This window comes from Seriola dumerili, unplaced genomic scaffold, assembly GCF_002260705.1.
Source record: "Seriola dumerili isolate Sdu_G_001 unplaced genomic scaffold, Sdu_1.0 BDQW01000161.1, whole genome shotgun sequence".
Taxonomy (NCBI): domain Eukaryota; kingdom Metazoa; phylum Chordata; class Actinopteri; order Carangiformes; family Carangidae; genus Seriola; species Seriola dumerili.
The window spans coordinates 3979814-3996551 of NW_019174416.1; the positions used below are offsets into that span (position 1 = coordinate 3979814).

General features: G+C 42.1%; 2 protein-coding genes across 2 annotated transcripts in view; one reads left to right on the forward strand and one right to left on the reverse strand.

Annotated features, from left to right (window-relative positions):
* Nucleotides 1-7648, forward strand: part of tenm2 (teneurin transmembrane protein 2) — a 166764-nt gene extending 159116 nt beyond the window's left edge. Inside the window, exons 27-35 of the mRNA XM_022751724.1 lie at nucleotides 1413-1648; nucleotides 1745-2041; nucleotides 2287-2844; nucleotides 2971-3240; nucleotides 3383-3793; nucleotides 3927-4037; nucleotides 4318-4585; nucleotides 5021-5151; nucleotides 5284-7648. Of these exons, the coding sequence (XP_022607445.1) occupies nucleotides 1413-1648; nucleotides 1745-2041; nucleotides 2287-2844; nucleotides 2971-3240; nucleotides 3383-3793; nucleotides 3927-4037; nucleotides 4318-4585; nucleotides 5021-5151; nucleotides 5284-6021 (3020 nt within the window). The 3' untranslated portion in view covers nucleotides 6022-7648. The remainder of the gene's footprint in view (nucleotides 1-1412; nucleotides 1649-1744; nucleotides 2042-2286; nucleotides 2845-2970; nucleotides 3241-3382; nucleotides 3794-3926; nucleotides 4038-4317; nucleotides 4586-5020; nucleotides 5152-5283) is intronic.
* A 1677-nt stretch (nucleotides 7649-9325) lies between these two features.
* Nucleotides 9326-16141, reverse strand: LOC111226658 (cysteine-rich and transmembrane domain-containing protein 1-like). Its single transcript, XM_022751922.1, has 3 exons — nucleotides 16010-16141; nucleotides 12345-12664; nucleotides 9326-10391 (listed from the first exon to the last, which is right to left on the reverse strand). Exons 2-3 carry the CDS (start codon nucleotides 12643-12645, stop codon nucleotides 10288-10290), a joined length of 405 nt encoding a protein of 134 aa, XP_022607643.1. The 5' UTR covers nucleotides 12646-12664; nucleotides 16010-16141; the 3' UTR covers nucleotides 9326-10287.
* Between the last annotated feature and the right edge of the window lie 597 nt (nucleotides 16142-16738).

Genomic DNA, 16738 nt, shown 5'->3' on the forward strand with positions numbered 1-16738 from the left:
GCCAGATATCTCTGCGCTGAAAACAACTTTATCTCACTTTCAATCATTTCAGTGTGATCAAGACGCCTGTTTTCAGACATCAGAGGAAAAATGTAGCCTCAGCATTAGACATGGGCTTATCTGTTTCCATTCTTGTGTTTGAGAGTGAGTCATTAAATTGTAGCAATGGAGAGATTGTAGAGAGATCAGTTTAGCTGGACAATTTTTATTCAGGAGATTTTTAGAGTTTGTAGGAACAGGAATCAGGTCCATAAATATTTTATGGACATGATCTGGTTCTTACTGTCATGAGCCTCTGGGCTTATGACTGGAATTTCCCATTTTCTAGTAAACGTATGTGTATGGGTAAAAGGGTGTACTGCACCTTCACACATGTGCACATTCAATTTAGTTTCCTTGTATCATCAACTGCTTTCCTACAACACTGGAGGTCTATCACATGCTGGTGGGCATGTTGCCAGAGGCGGCTGTTCTATCAGACTGGTTGTCTCTGATTGGCTGGTTGGGTTTAAAGTGGGATTCTATGTGATAAAGGCTAGAGTAAAAATCTGGGTCTGTCAACAGTGCCCTTACTCCAGCGCTGTCTTTAGCTGCAGGTTGTTTTGTCTCACAGGATTAGGAGCTGAAGCCAAAGAGTCGAAGGCTTATGCAATTTTTCCCTGAACTCAATGAAAAATGCTGTGAGGTTGAACAGATCATGCAATGCTAAGAAAAAAAGATCCACAGTTCTAAGAGGTTTTGACTGAACTTAATTAGGCCACAAAATAATGTGATATCAGTGAGGAAGACAATTAAAAAATTGATATTTTTAATACAGTTTATGGGGTGGCACTATCCAATTTTACAGGTAAGGGTGGTCCTGTGTATCCTGTGTATGTTGATAGGACAGGAATCGAAAGCTCCGAGCCGTTCTTCTGGATCCCGAGGTTTTGACCAGCTATTATTGTTTCTTTTTAAATCTCCTTAAATGTCTTTTTTTCTCATAAAAGGGACAATTTTACTGAATAAAATATACATGACGTATCCCACCTCATCCCATACCCATGTGCCTGTACCCAATGGCCATTTCCTACTTATCAAACACACACCCCCACACAGTTTTTATTATGGTTTCTATCACATGGATACCTCCAGGTCATTAACTCAGTAAGGAAATTTCCTTTCTAGTCTAGTCTGGTACTTTTTTATGGTACAGATTTTTTTCCCCTAAATTGAAGGAGCACTGAGGCAGTCTGTTTTGTTGACTATGTCTGAGCCCAGTCAAATGCTTCTGGTTATAGATTTGCTGGGTTTGGGTCTGACATTCCTTCTGAAGTTGGCAGTATATGAACACAGAGAGTAGAAGTTTCCTGTGCCTCTTTGACTTGTTGCCTTGCCTATCTTACGATACGTTTATTTTTCTCCAACTACAGACCAGGTGAGGAACAGCTATCAGTTGTGCAACAACGGGACCCTGAGAGTGATGTACGCCAATGGAATGGGCATCAGCTTTCACACAGAACCGCACATCCTGGCAGGTTCTGTTAGCCCAACGATTGGTCGGAGGAACATCACCCTGCCCACGGACAACGGCCTCAACTCCATTGAGTGGCGTCTGCGCAAGGAGCAAACCAAGGGCAAGGTCACCGTTTTTGGCAGGAAGCTAAGGGTGAGTTGTTTTTAACCGTGTTTACATCCAAATATTTACCACATCTTCAATCTTTGCATTAAAATGTAACTCAGAAATATTTTCCTTTTTCTTCAGGCTCACGGGCGCAACCTCCTCTCCATTGACTTTGACCGCAACACACGCACTGAGAAGATTTACGATGACCACCGCAAGTTCACACTGCGCATCATGTACGACGCTCAGGGCCGCCCAGCGATGTGGTTGCCCAGCAGCAGTCTGGCAGTGGTCAACGTGTCCTATTCGACCACCGGACAGCTTGTTGGGCTGCAGAGGGGGAGCATGAGTGAGAGGACCGAGTTTGACCCCCAGGGACGCATCCTGTCTCGTTCTTTTGTGGACGGGAAGGTGTGGAGCTACAGCTACCTTGACAAAGTAAGTACATTTATCTTTGACATTGTCATTTCAGAGTAGAAACTTACCAAAGCAAGGCCATAGCAGGAAAGAGAAGTCATTTGGATTGCAGAATTGAGTGACATAATACATCATTTTCACGGTTATGAAGATTCAAATTTGTCATCTGAGAGAAAATGACTCCTGGTGCTATTTCACAGGAGGCAAGTCACCCATTGATAATGCTATTATATTAATCCATATTTTGCATCCCTCTCTTTTTCCAGTCCATGGTGCTGCTCCTGCAGAGCCAAAGACAGTATGTCTTTGAGTTTGACGCCTCAGGTCGGGTCACAGCTGTCACCATGCCCAGCGTGGCCCGCCACACCATGTTCACACACGTGTCAGTCGGCTACATCCGCAACACCTACAACCCCCCAGAGAGCAATGCCTCCATAATCCATGACTTCTGCGAGGACGGCAGACCACAGGCCACGCATTACCTCGGCACCGGCCGCCGTGTTCTCTACAAGTACGGCAAGCTGGCAAAGCTGTCAGAGATCGTGTACGACAGCACGGCCGTCACTTTCGGTTATGATGAAACAGCTGGTGTGCTTAAGATGGTCAATCTGCAGAGCGGGGGCTTCTCGTGCACCATCCGCTACCGTAAAATGGGCCCGCTTATCGACAAGCAGATCTACCGCTTCAGTGAGGAGGGAATGGTCAACGCAAGGTTCGACTACACCTACCATGACAACAGCTTCCGCATCGCCAGCATGAAGCCAGTCATCAGCGAGACGCCACTTCCTGTTGACCTCTACAGATATGACGAGATCTCTGGAAAGGTGCAGAAATTAGTCTCTTTTTTTTTTTTAACAACATTCTTTAACATACAAAACAAACTGTCTATAAATGTCCTTTGGCTGTCAGAGCACTCACCTTTTCACTAAACCTTCCCCTCCCTTCTATAGGTGGAGCACTTTGGAAAGTTCGGGGTCATTTACTACGACATTAATCAGATCATCACCACGGCCGTTATGACACTGAGTAAGCATTTCGACACCCACGGTCGCATCAAGGAGGTCCAGTACGAGATATTCCGCTCACTTATGTACTGGATGACGGTGCAGTATGACAGCATGGGACGGGTGGTGAAGAGAGAGCTCAAAATCGGGCCCTACGCCAACACCACTCAGTACCGCTATGATTATGACGGAGACGGCCAGCTCAGCGGCGTCAAGGTGAATATTCTGTCTTTAGAACCTGATCCACGAACTGCAGTCTGTCACTGACTGTGGTCATGTTGTTGTCAGAGAATAGTTATGGTTCTAACAGAGGAAAAAATAGTTATGTCCCATTTATAAGTCTCATTGTTTTATCCAGGTGAACGACTGGTCTACCTGGCGCTATAGCTACGACCTGAACGGTAACCTCCATCTTCTGAATCCCGGGAACAGCGCCCGGATCTTGCCGCTCCGCTATGATCTCAGAGACCGTATCACGCGCCTGGGAGATGTCCAGTACCGCGTGGATGAAGATGGCTTCCTCAGCCAGCGCGGTTCGGACGTCTTTGACTATAACTCCAAAGGTCAGCTACTGCGGGCCTACAATCGTGGTCCTGGCGGCTGGAGCGTCGTGTATCATTACGACGGGCTGGGCCGCAGGGTGTCCACGCGGAACAGCCTGGGACAACACCTTCAGTTCTTCTACGCCGACCTCAACCACCCAACCAGGGTCACACACATCTTCAACCACTCCAGCTCAGACATCTCGTCGCTCTACTATGACCTACAGGTAGGCGTGGGTGGACAGATGTGAGATGTGCCATATCCTCCAATATCTTGTCCCTATATTTCAGCATATCAGCAAAGACCTTATTCTGAAACACAATATGAATGTACTGAATTTCTGACTGTTTCATGATCAGGGACATTTGTTCGCCATGGAGGTGAGCAGCGGGGAGGAATACTACATAGCTTCTGACAACACCGGCACACCACTGGCTGTCTTCAGCAGCAATGGACAGATGATCAAACAGGTAATACACAAAGTAGCCTTGAATCTCTTTATTTGCAATAAATTACAGCCACAAAAATTGTGTTGTTGCTCCTTTATTGACCAATAAACAAGTAGAATTGGCAAAAACAACAAGAAATCCGCATATGGAGAAGGCATCTGGCAAAGTGTCCTTGTACAAGGCTAAATCCTGATCAGCTCCAGGGACGCTGCTCTGTAACTCACCTCATGTTGTGAGCCTTTGCATCGCAGGAAGCACCAAGGAACATTAAAAGCAAACTGAGTATGCTTGTTTCACCCAGGTGCAGTACACAGCCTACGGAGAAGTGTACCTGGACTCTAACCCAGAGTTCCAGCTGGTGGTGGGTTTCCACGGCGGTCTCTACGATCCCTTGACTAAGCTGGTCCACTTTACCCAGCGGGACTATGATGTATTGGCTGGACGCTGGACCTCGCCTGACTACAGCATATGGCCCAAGATAGGGAAGGATCCCTCTCCATTTAATCTGTACATGTTCAAGAACAACAACCCCCTCAGTGACATGCTGGATGTCAAGAACTATGTCACAGGTAACGGAGAAATATGGACTAATATGGTGAAAATGTTGAATATTCTACATGATTTAGCCATTTTTATGCTGTCTAAAACATTATATTTACAGAGCAAATGTACAGAAATACAGGTAAAACCCTTGGTGCACAGATAATTTTAGTTCACTCAAGAACAAGCTAAGCTTGGCTTGTGATGTTCTGACATTGTCACTGATATCTCTGATGTTCAGGAGAAGCAAATTGTTACGGACAAGATAGTTTATGCAAGGAACACTGGACTGCAGATGGCACAGTGGCTGATAGCGTTATGTAGCATCAGCTGAGTCACAGAAGCAAACACTCTTTCTTTTTTTTCTTTTTTTCTTTTACTGTATATGATGAAAAATGATTCATTTGCCATTGGTTTAACTTTGTCATTCAGCAAAGTCATTTCTCTCCTGTCTGCTGCTGTAGATGTGAAGAGCTGGCTGGTGATGTTTGGCTTCCAGCTCAGTAACATAATCCCAGGGTTCCCTCGACACTCGCTCTACTTTGTGGAGCCACCGTACGAGCTGCAGGCCACCCAGCACTGCGAGAACGGACAGGTATGACCCACTGTGCAAAAGAAAAAAATTAATAAAAATAAGTAGTAACCCTATTACAGTGATTTATTTTATAGTGATTTAGCCTCTGTTATGAATTTTTATGTTAATACTTTGTCCAACTTCTCCATGTAGCTGATCACTGGGGTGCAACAGGCAGCAGAGCGTCACAACCAGGCTTTCATGGCCCTCGAGGGCCGTCTCCTCAACAAGGAGCGTCGCAGGCGAAAGGACAAGCCAGGTCACTGGTTCGGCACCAGCACCCCAATAATAGGTCGAGGAGTAATGCTGGCATTGAAAGAGGGCCGAGTGGTGGCTGGCGTGTCAGCTTTGGCCAGTGATGACAGCCGCAAAGTGGCTCTGGTGCTCAACGGCGCCCAGTACCTTGAAGGCACCCATTACACCCAGGACGGGAAGGACTGTCACTACTTTGTGAAAGTTGGCTCTGCAGACAGTGACCTGTTGACCCTGGGGCTCACAAATGGGCGTAAGTCACTGGAGAGTGGTATCAATGTTACAGTGAGCGGCCGGTCAAGAAGAGGAGTGACTGTAGAGTTTGCAGTTCCGTCATTAGTACTGAGTGTTCGGTACGGGCTGGCCGCGGACGTGGTGGATGAAGAGAAGGTAAGACTGTTGGAGCTGGCCAGGCAGAGAGCCTTGGCCGGGGCCTGGGCCAAGGAACAGCAGAGGGCCAGAGATGGGAAGGGAGGCAGTCGCCTCTGGACGGAGGGGGAGAGACAGCAGCTCCTAACGACAGGTAGAGTACAGGGCTACGATGGTTATTACGTGTTGCCTGTGGAGCAGTATCCAGAACTGGCTGACAGCAGCAACAACATCCAGTTCCTCAGACAGAACGAGATGGGCAAGAGGTAACAGCCCACCTGAACTTGCTTGAAGGGCAGACTCTTCCCTCTTTCCCACTTTCACTTCTCTAAATCCTGCTCCTTTTTCCTACCCAGCCTCCTCGACCCTACTCCTCTCAAAACCCATGGAGAATTAACCAACAAATGGGGTTACTCACGGAACGCTGCAGGGACTTTTGAAAAGAATGACTTAACAGAAAACATATTATTGTTAATTTTACTGCCACAGGCAAAAAATTTAAAGTTTAGTCAAACGGTTCTTTTTTTGAAAAAACTTTGAACAACTGAAAAAGCACTGAAGAACTTTAAGAACTGTTGCTTAATGAATAAGAAGATTCCCCTTTTTAAAAAAGATAGTGATATTTTCGCCCATATTTTTTGGGTCACACTGAGAGCGGCCATGACAGCTACTGAACACACGGTGGAGTTGTACTGTGCTGGTATCTGCAGTGAAGGCTTGTCTGTCTCTAATAGACACTGAAGGCAAAGGGACCAAAGTGGAGGCAAAGCCACTCCAGAGAGCAGCCATTACAACTACACGTCAACAGAGGACATCATAAAACAGTGACAGACAAGGCAAGGTTGAAAGATCGTCCAATATTATGAGTCGTCTCCCTGTCTCAGGCCTCCCATTGTCCACCACGGACCAGTCCTCTGCTGCCGAGGCAGCGCACATCCAACCAAGCAACACACGAGCTAACGGCATCCTCGAACAAATCCAAGCTGTTAACGGACTAGAAAATAAACTTTTTAAAAAAACAAAGTCAAAAAAAGTGATGGCTATATTTGTGGACAGTGGTATCACACAGCATTGTTTATTTTGAAATGGGGAGAAGAATCATATTGCTACATATGTGTCTGACTACACTAAATTTCAGGATGTTGCGTATACTGTAGATGCCGTAGTTTTGTACGTTTCAGTCGCGGTAGAATTGTGAGACTTTCACCAAGGCACTTCTGTACAGAACGATCGAACACACCACTCACAGAGTCCGGAAAACATGCTAAGTTAGTATTTATTTTATTTTATTCTTTTTTATTTATTTATTCTTAGTACTATATGACAATCATGAATGAGTCACCAGTTCTATTCGAAATGAACATTAATGGATGAGTTTATTTTCTTTTGTAAAATATGTATGAAATGTTCATTTTGTTTTTGTATTAATTTCAGTTTGCTGCCAGGGCAAATAATAGTCACTCTCAAAAAGAATAATTTATGTAATAAAGTGTTTTAAAAAAAAAAAACGGTTTATACTTTAAATAAAGTCTTTAAAACTGTGAAATCTGTTTTTTCGAAATATATTTCGATGTACAGTGTATAGACCTACCTTTATGCAGCACAGTAGAATATTGTTCAGAATATCAAGTTTTATATTTCTAAGAGGAAGTGGCTTGTAATGTGCAAAATCTTTAGCTGGTCTTAATACTCTAGAGTTTTGTGGCACTCTAATATTCCATATCTACAATATCAGTCCCCAGTTTGTTGTTTTTGACTGTTTTTTTGTTTGGAAGCAGAGATGTTTCTGTCCTAGATCCCAACAGCAGTAGCAGTAATGGATCCCTCTCACTGTGAAGAGACTCGTGCTGGATGTCATAATGTACCAAATCAGTATTATCAAAGGATGATTCTTATACATTCACTGAAACGAGACTCTTCTGAGAACCTTATCAATAAAACATAATTGTTTACTTCATCTGAGCACTGTGTACTTCACTTTCATCTCATTTTTGTGTTTGAAGACTATTGATGTTCCTGTTGCAGTAACAAATTCCACCAGACTTGACTGACACACATTTACATTAGTTGCATTTCAAAGCAGTGTCTGGAGTGTTGTTGCTACGGCTCCATTGATTAAAACAGGCTTAATTTTTCTTTCTCTTTGTTGCTCATGCATCAGTCTCACTGATACAGTACATTTTTCCTTCAGATATTTTTGTTTGAAAAATTAATACATAAATGACACCACTGCATGTCAGTAAACAACAACTCACTACCAATGTTTTTCTCACTCGCAGTAATAAACACATACAGTACATGGGGGGGCAATAATTTTGACACTGACTGTTGATTGATTCCAATGTGCTTTTGAGTGGCCATTAAAACCACCCCTGTTAACTCTCCTCTATTGGATGTGATGCTTCATCCCCTGTCAGCACTGGTGAAAGAGATTTAAGGGTCTTTAACTAACATTTCAATGGATTAAATGACAATGAATAATGTGAAAGCAGTCGCTTGTAGGTAGGGAGTAGACCTTTTTCACAGCAGACATTTTGGCATGTCATGGCGGGAAAAAGCACATTGATAATATTATTTATGTGAGGTCGTTTTCACTGTGTTCCTAATGAGATGAAAAACAGCAAAAAAAAAAAAAAAACAAAGAAAAAAAGCAGGTGAATATTGTACCTACATTCATCAAGTGGCCCCGGATAGGACTCTAAATGAACACTAATATTTCTCCATGATTTGTGACTTGCAACAGTTTGCTAACGCTGTTCACTGTTCAACTTTGAATGTGATAATGTGTCAATGTTGTGTTCACAGCCTGTTTCTGCTGCCCTCAGGTGGCCAATTAAAAACAGTTATTACAGCTCTATATAAAAGTACCAATACCACGCTACCCATGATGTGTAACTGTAAAGTACAGAACTTTAGCAACAAAACATACTTAAAGTAACAAGTGTAAAAGTACTCATTTTGCAGAATGGCCCATGTCAGTGTTAAAATATAGTCAGTGCTTTAATATTGTAGTTGGTTAAGATGGGGTTCATTTTGACTTCATATACTGTTGAGTAGTTGAATCTATAGATATGAATCATTTTTTAGGAACTGGTCCTTTTTTTTGTATTTAAACTTTTAATCTGAAAAGTAAATGCACCAGTCAAATAAATGTAGAGGTACAACATTTCCTTCTGAATCGTATTGTAGTGCTAAGGAGTATAAAATGGAAATACTCAAGTACTTCAAAATGATACAGTGCTTAAAGTAAATGTATTTTCCACTATTTAGGAAGCCATCTTGTAATTTATTCCCTTGACAGTTTTGTGTAAATTTGTCTCTCCAGTGATTTACTTTGACTTAGTTTCACTTTTGTGAAACATATTGTTAATGCATCAGGCAGGCTGCCGTGTTGCAACCAACATCCTGTACTAGCAGCTGTGTTATAAATAGCTGCATGGATCTGAACAGGCCCAGACCTCTGCAGTATGCTGCTCTATAATACATCTATACTCTACTTTAACCTCCCACACACCACTCAGACACATGTATCCTGCTGCAATAAACACTGCTCACAAAGCTTTCCATTTCATGGGAATAAATTATTTTAATGCAAGATTCTCTTCTAAAGCAAAAAAAAAAGGCATTTAACAGGTCATTTGGTTTATTCTGTTCAGCAATCACAACTTTTTTTTTCATATTTTTCAGTTTTATCTCCAAGGTATGTAATAAAAATAATATTGGAATAATTTTTCATATCAAGATCACCATGAAAAAAAAACCTTGTGGCCATTGAATGTGAACAGTAATCAAACATAAATCACTGTCATCTTTAAAAATGCATTCCATTTATTGTCATATGATTCCACCTGAAGACGAACGTCGGCAAAAACAGCTTGTGTGCAAATGAAAGGGATACGTTTCAAGCATGAACTTCTTAAGAGCACCCTGTGACTCATTAGCAGCCAGGGTTTTAGTGGCCTTTGGGCGATGGAGGGGTCCAGGATAAGGGGTAGTCATTGGGCAGGGTCAGTAGCATAGCTGAAGGGCGGTTTGGGAGGGATGGTTGAAGAGGCAGGCAGGATTAGTATCTTACAGAGGTAATCATCATAAAGTGCCAAAGAGCATCACACTAGATGAGCCTGAGATCCAAGTATACTGTATTGTGTGTGTTTTGTGTATCTACCTTCTGTGTATGTGTGTGTGTGTGTGTGTGTGTGTGTGTGTAGGTGTGCGATTACAGTGAAGAGCCTGAGATTCAGGTTATGTTTAGGAGCTCAGTTACAAGCTGCTACAGAGTAGCCCCCGGACAGGGTCGGTCGGTCAGTCAGTCAGTCAGTGCTGAGGGTTTCACATCAAGGTAGAGTGGGTGGCCCTGGGAAGAGACTTCCATATGGGATCTTTTATTTATAGACAAGCAAAGGACGGGTAGAGGAAATGGAGGGGTAGTTTTAAGGGAGTGCAAGGTTTAAGGCAGACAGGGAAGAGGGTGATGGCGTTCAAGGCACAGAAATGGGGAGCAAGGAGGTAATGGGGGTGAACAGTTGGTGAAAAGCGTTATGTCAGCATGTCCCAGAGACAGCAGCAACACAGAGCTGTCCAGCAGGCTGTCAGGCATGTGTCTCCTGTGTCGTCTCTTCTCCTGTCCTCCACTACGTACACTGCAGAGGGAGAAAGACAGAGGAGTGCAAGAGGAAGAAGAGAGGAGCCAGGAGGCGTTGGCAAGGAGAGATACAGAAGATGGCAAAGGAATAGAAAGAAATTAGTGATTCCTTTTCTCAAATTGCATGAAACGCCATCAAATCCTCAGCAGTGAGCTCAAGTGTAACCATAGCTGCAATGATTTTCCTCTAATTACGTTCATCATGGGAGGCACATCTCCATGGTAATACCATAGCAGCCAAGAGCTATGATCAGACAGCATTACAGCGGAGTCACATTAGCACCGCTTTGAGGTATCATTGAGCAAATGAAATGAGAGCTTTCTAGAACCCACACACCTCTGTGCCCCCAACGAGGCATTTCCCTTCGCTTCACATGTACAGCGGTGAATTTATTTCACCCTCAGTCAATACATCACATGACAATCTAAATTATTCATGTGAAAGGATTGTTTTTGTCATACGTGAGGTTTACCACCTGTTCCAGACAAAAAAAAAAAAAGTCAAACAACAGGCCTGAATGAATACATCTCTCCTTCCTCGTGTTTGTGATTAATCATTTATGTGGAGGGAAACAATCACCCTGCTTTTAACAGCCAGGTGCAGTGACTCATGACACAGGTGAATGTGTTACTAAGGTGACCTGCTCCTGGTCAATAGATTAAGTGAAGCTTGCTAACCACTTATCACACTGAGCTCTGATAATAATATGAAAAAGGACAAGTTAATGATTGGCCAATATTTAATAATGAGCAGCTCTATCAAACCACTCGGAGCAAGAATCTCAATATCAAAACACTCTCCTTTGATCAACCAGGAGAGGCTTATCTTAAGTCAGTTACAGGAGCAGTAACACCTTCTTGCTTGCTTTAATACATAAAGGTGTTATCTGTGTTTTCTGTTCTCTTTGCATATTCATTTTGAATATTTTACAGTGTGCTTTTTGTTTCACAGCTTGTGCTACAGTTTATTCTGGATGCTCAGTTGGGAAGTGCTACTGCATTAACACACCTTTTATCTTAAACCTGGCTTGATTTCACACTCATGAATCCTTAATAGCTTACTGCGCATAATAACAGCTTTAGCATTTTACAGTCCCAGATGGAGCTGAAACAATTTGTCAATAAACTGATGAGACAATCATTAACAATTTTTAAGTATTTGATGGTTCCCGCTTCTCAATTGTGAGCACTCTCTCATTTCGACTTGTCACAACAGGGAAAACACAGGTGTTACTAAAAACATGAATAACGGCTCCATTACATTCAAATGTCCCAGTGTGACAGTGAGTCAGCATGAACAATACCAGGACCCAGAAATTAAAGCAGCTACATGGAATTCAGCCATCATTAGTTGTATCAGTTTCCCATGCATTGAATTATTTGTTGTGGGCCGCCACAATTTCACCATTGACCACTGCATAATTGATTTTCTATTTTCTCTAGAGCTGTGTGCAGTACATTGATTCACCCAGCCCCTACTTGCCCCCATTTCTCTTTCTCTCTCTCTTTCACAAACACAACGACAACAGACCTGTCTATCATAGTCAGACTGGCCATCGAGAGCATGAGGAGAAGTCCAGTTGCACTGATGGGCCATGAACAAATCTATAAAGTTTTTACCATTCCTGTCTGTCCCTTTACCGGCCCTCTCTGTGCGTCTGTCAATTGGAGTGCACATGGGTGTGCTGCGTGCATGTGCCAGTACTGGGCTCACTGCTCAATCACTTTATACAATCAACCCTCATTGACCTGATCTGAGTTGGTAAGGGTCTATATTTCTTTGACTCAATGTGGAGCAATGGAACTGTATATATTTTTCTATAATTCACAAAGTACTTGGCAATTAAAATATTTGCAACGGGGCACCTGATACACTGTCTTATGTAATGATTAATTAATGTAAGCCATTAACATATATTTGTATCAACCTCTGTATTGTGTTATCACTCACCTGTGTTTTTGGGAGCTTCCCCATACATAGGCCCAGGAGGGGGTCCCCCCTGCCAGCCAAACTGTGGTTGTCCAGGGTATCCATGATAAGGAGGCTGTCCTTGGCCTGGATAAGGACCTCCTGGGCCCCCTGGTCCGGCAGGGTAGTTGGGGTATGCTGGATTAGGCTGCTCCATGTTCACAGGGTATCCCTGTTGAGGATAACCCTGAGGTGGGTAGCCTTGTGGAGGTGGGCCCTGGGCTGGATAGCCTGGAGCAGTGGGGCCGCTGCCTGGGTATGGAGGGGGCTGCTCAAAATTCATCTTTGTGTTGAACAATTACCTGAAAAACAAGAAGAAAATAAGAGTGTTGTTGTATATAATTATTCTAATTTCAGTTGGTCTGCAGAGTGGACACATTGAAGACAATCAACAAGGGGTGAATATAAAAGAAATGCAGGTAAGTATCAGGTACCACATGTCACATATCACATTTAAGATATTAGTACAACATGGAACTGTTTACCTACACTGTTTACCTACACAAAATAAAGGATTTTCAACCAACAAAACTTTCTTGTAACTGCAGTGGAGGCTTTATTAGAGGACTTTATGATAGATGCTCTTGTACTGCAAAGCTTGTATAGTTGTAATTATATAGTAATTCTGTTTTGTTTAATAAAAGTGAGAGATCAGATCAATGTCTGGTATTGTGAACCATGTAAAAGAGTGTGTGAGTGTATGTCAATGCACCGGCGTGTAATTCAACCTCTAGAGACACATTAGGCAATGAATTCCCCATAGTCCTGATATAAGAGCACAACATTTTAAGATGGGCTCCAAAATGATGCAACTGTTTCCCAGAGCAGAAATGTAAAGCATATAAACCCATCTTGTGGCGTCTCATGCTTTTGCAGACTCATACAGCAAACAACCTCCACAGCCCGGCAGCAAACACAAGCACTTCTTATGAGTCAATGGCCAATCACATCTCACATCAGCCCTACCACATATAAGCACCATTATCTTGCTACTGTTCACACACAGACTTATGAAGGCTGTGTCACAGTATGCAGGGTGAGGCTTATCAAAGGAATCATGGGAAAGAGAAGGGGAGAAAGAAACTGCAGTGGTCATAGAGGCCAGCACTGGTGTTATCTTCACACTTGGTTTTCCTGCTTGCTCAGAAACACAACAATGTGTCGTGTCATATGGGCAAGATCGCACCTTCGTGTTGTATTTCCGTGGGAAGTGTTAAACTAACATAAGAAAGACAATTTAACAAAGCACTGCTTTAGCTGTTGCCTATACAGGAACTGTTTTAATTTTTAAGCTAGTCTGAAAGTACAATAAATGTAATCAGCTCTGTGTCTAAAGGTCATTCGTTCCCCTCAAGACCTCATAACAAGGAAGTGCATTTCACAGCCAACCACTAATGGCTTCTGAAAAAGGTAGATGTGGGACCATCACAACCCTCATGCTAGCCCTCATCACTGGATTTGCTCATGCAGAACAGCCACAACAAAGGAAAGCGGGCCACATGGAGGACTGCAACTCTGTTAGGCCTCCCAGGATTCCTCTGTCACATTTTACACTATAAACATCTAAATAGTACTCCAATGTCTTTCTGCAGCTTCACTGCATCTATCCTTATCCAATCTTCTGTCTATAATAAGGCGATGCAGTAGCTGTTGCTGCAAACTGAATTGTGAGACCTTTCTCAACCAATAGTGGTTGCCAATGCCATTATCTGTACATGTTATCTGTTTTGGAAAAAGAAATGTTGTATTTATTAGGTTCAAAGTATCATGATTGATTTTCCATCTCTTTGATTACCTAATTTAGTAAGACCGTTAGTAACAAGGTTGGGTAGTGTTATACCTGAATATTAGATGCTGAGTACATTTCATACAAAATTCTAAATACTGTGAGAGTTTAAGTTTAAACACACCAAAGGGGAATTGGAAGGAATACAACTGCTAATGTTGTGGTAAAACATGATTAAGTCTAAGTCCTGCTTCCATGTCAGCAATAAGCTTCTATGCACAGTGCTTTTTAAAAGATGGCTGGACATTTCACCACCTGAATGTGTTCGTGAAGCTACTGACAGATGGTAGGGCCTCTGTTACTATGGTTACCGTGCTCCAGGAGGAACAAAATGATCCCTGGTGAATTGTTTGTGTTGCACCTTAAGGCAGCGAGGAGTAATAAAATAACACAATTATCAGATTTCTCTTTCTCCATGTTAACAGGAAGGCTTCTTCGATGTCTGCCTGGCCATTTTTCCAGCTCCTCAGTCATCTGTGACTACAGGGTGTTACATTACTAGCTAAAGGCTGAGAAAAGCTTCTTTCAAAGGGACCATGCAAATAATCAGTAATCTGACACCAGTAAGGAAGTCTACAACATCAAGGTTCTATTTGCATGTGTGTCATATGTTTTTTTTCCTAATGGACTGCAAGAATAGGTGTGTGAGCTCACAAAATGTTTCCACAACAATAGTATGGTGATAATATCACATACAGACACAAACACACTCATGAACAGTGCACCTGAGGTGTGTCTCAATTCATAACATCCCTCTGACCCTAATGGCACTGTAAATATTGACAAAGGATTAACAGGCATAGCCAGTGAATAAATGTGTTATTATAATGGAAGCATTTACCAATTCACAATAAAAAAAACCCAACTTAACTTGGTGAAGTTATCAACCTAAATAAAAATATATCACAGTCAAGTGAAGAAGGGGCAAAATTAGGTATCTGATCACATTCGTTTAAATTTTGTAAAACCAACCCATGGCGGCTAATATCAGCTGTTGTTAAGCTCATATACATGCCAATGTTGTGATTATAAAATACAAGTACAACTATATTAGGAGAAGGTAAATGAATGAACAACTTCCTATTTTATTTTGATAGAAATTTAAACAGTAAGTTTACCAGTTAATCTAACCACGTGATGTCAACTTTAAGCAAGATATCCAGTAAAAAATATTACACATTAACACAAAACATTCTTGGTTTTATACCTAAAGTTATGGCCTAAAATGGCCGACATAAAGAGCTTTTCTGTCTTGGCCTACAAAAAGAGCTTCATTATTCTGAGCCTGTTTACCCAAGCTGTAAACATCCATGTTACACAGCAGATCTGTATCCTGGCAGCCAATGTTTACTTTCTCAACGTCTAGAGACATCACAATACTAAAAGGCTGACTGTATATGAAGACACCCCATTGGACCTAATTAGAAAGAATCAGAACCACAACCATCACTCACACAAACAGTCACACAAACACACACAGGCAAACACAAAGTCACGACACACTGATACAACACATAAACATATGTAAATAACAGCACAGTGAGTAAAACGTTTGGTGCTCAAGTGGCATTTAGCCATTTGAGTTCCCTAATTAAGCTAGTTTGTTATTATCTAACATTACCACGTTAGTTTTTATTAGTAATAATATTGGCAGTAGTACTCGTGTAATTTCATGTCGAGATTCCGACATTAGGTTAGATTATAAGTACAACGTTAAAGAAATATTAAGATACTAACATAAGCCGAACACAAGTGGCACCTGCAGGCCACGACCCACTCTATCTCTGTTCAGTTTTCCAGTCCACCAAGTTAATGACGACCAACACATAGCAAGAGTTACGGACATGTGAGGACCACCTACCTTAGAATAAAGAGTGTTCCCGTCTGTGCTAAACAGCAGTGTCTGTTTGGAAAGAAACTCCTTCTGTTTCCAGTGTCTATTACTATTTTTACCGCAATGAGCGACCCTCTCTCGTACAGAAACCCAATGCGTATAACGTTTGCGGGACGTGACGTCATTTGAAGGGTAAGGCAAAGGGAGTGCTGGCGGGCAACAAAAGACGGGATTGGCTGCGGCGACAGCCCCGCTAGTCACTGCAGCCAACCACAAGCCAAAGCGATGACCAGAGGCACGTCAGTAAAAAAGCGATGACTCCTAATCATCTGACTAGATAAAAGATTAAAGAGGTCCACATCACTGTCTCAAAGACGAAATGAATGAGAGATGAGGCAATAGCTAAGATGAGTGACTAATAAATGTTAATCATTGATTAGTGACCTAGTTGCTGTCGCCCTTGGAATTAGATCTTTTATTTTATTAAGCTTGGTAGCTCTAACACGTTATCAGAAACATTAGCTTTAAACATATTTTAAATTATATACATTTAGAAGATCAGTTTTATCATTCAATGTCTCAGTCATACGTAATAATATAGTAAGGCGTAAAATTGTTTCAATATGGTATGGCATAAAAATGTCATAGGATAGTGAGGCATGAAATGTCATAGTATAGTAAGGTATAAAAACTTCATAGTACAGTGAGGTATAAAAATGTCATAGTATAGTAAGGCAAAAAATGTCATGGTATAGT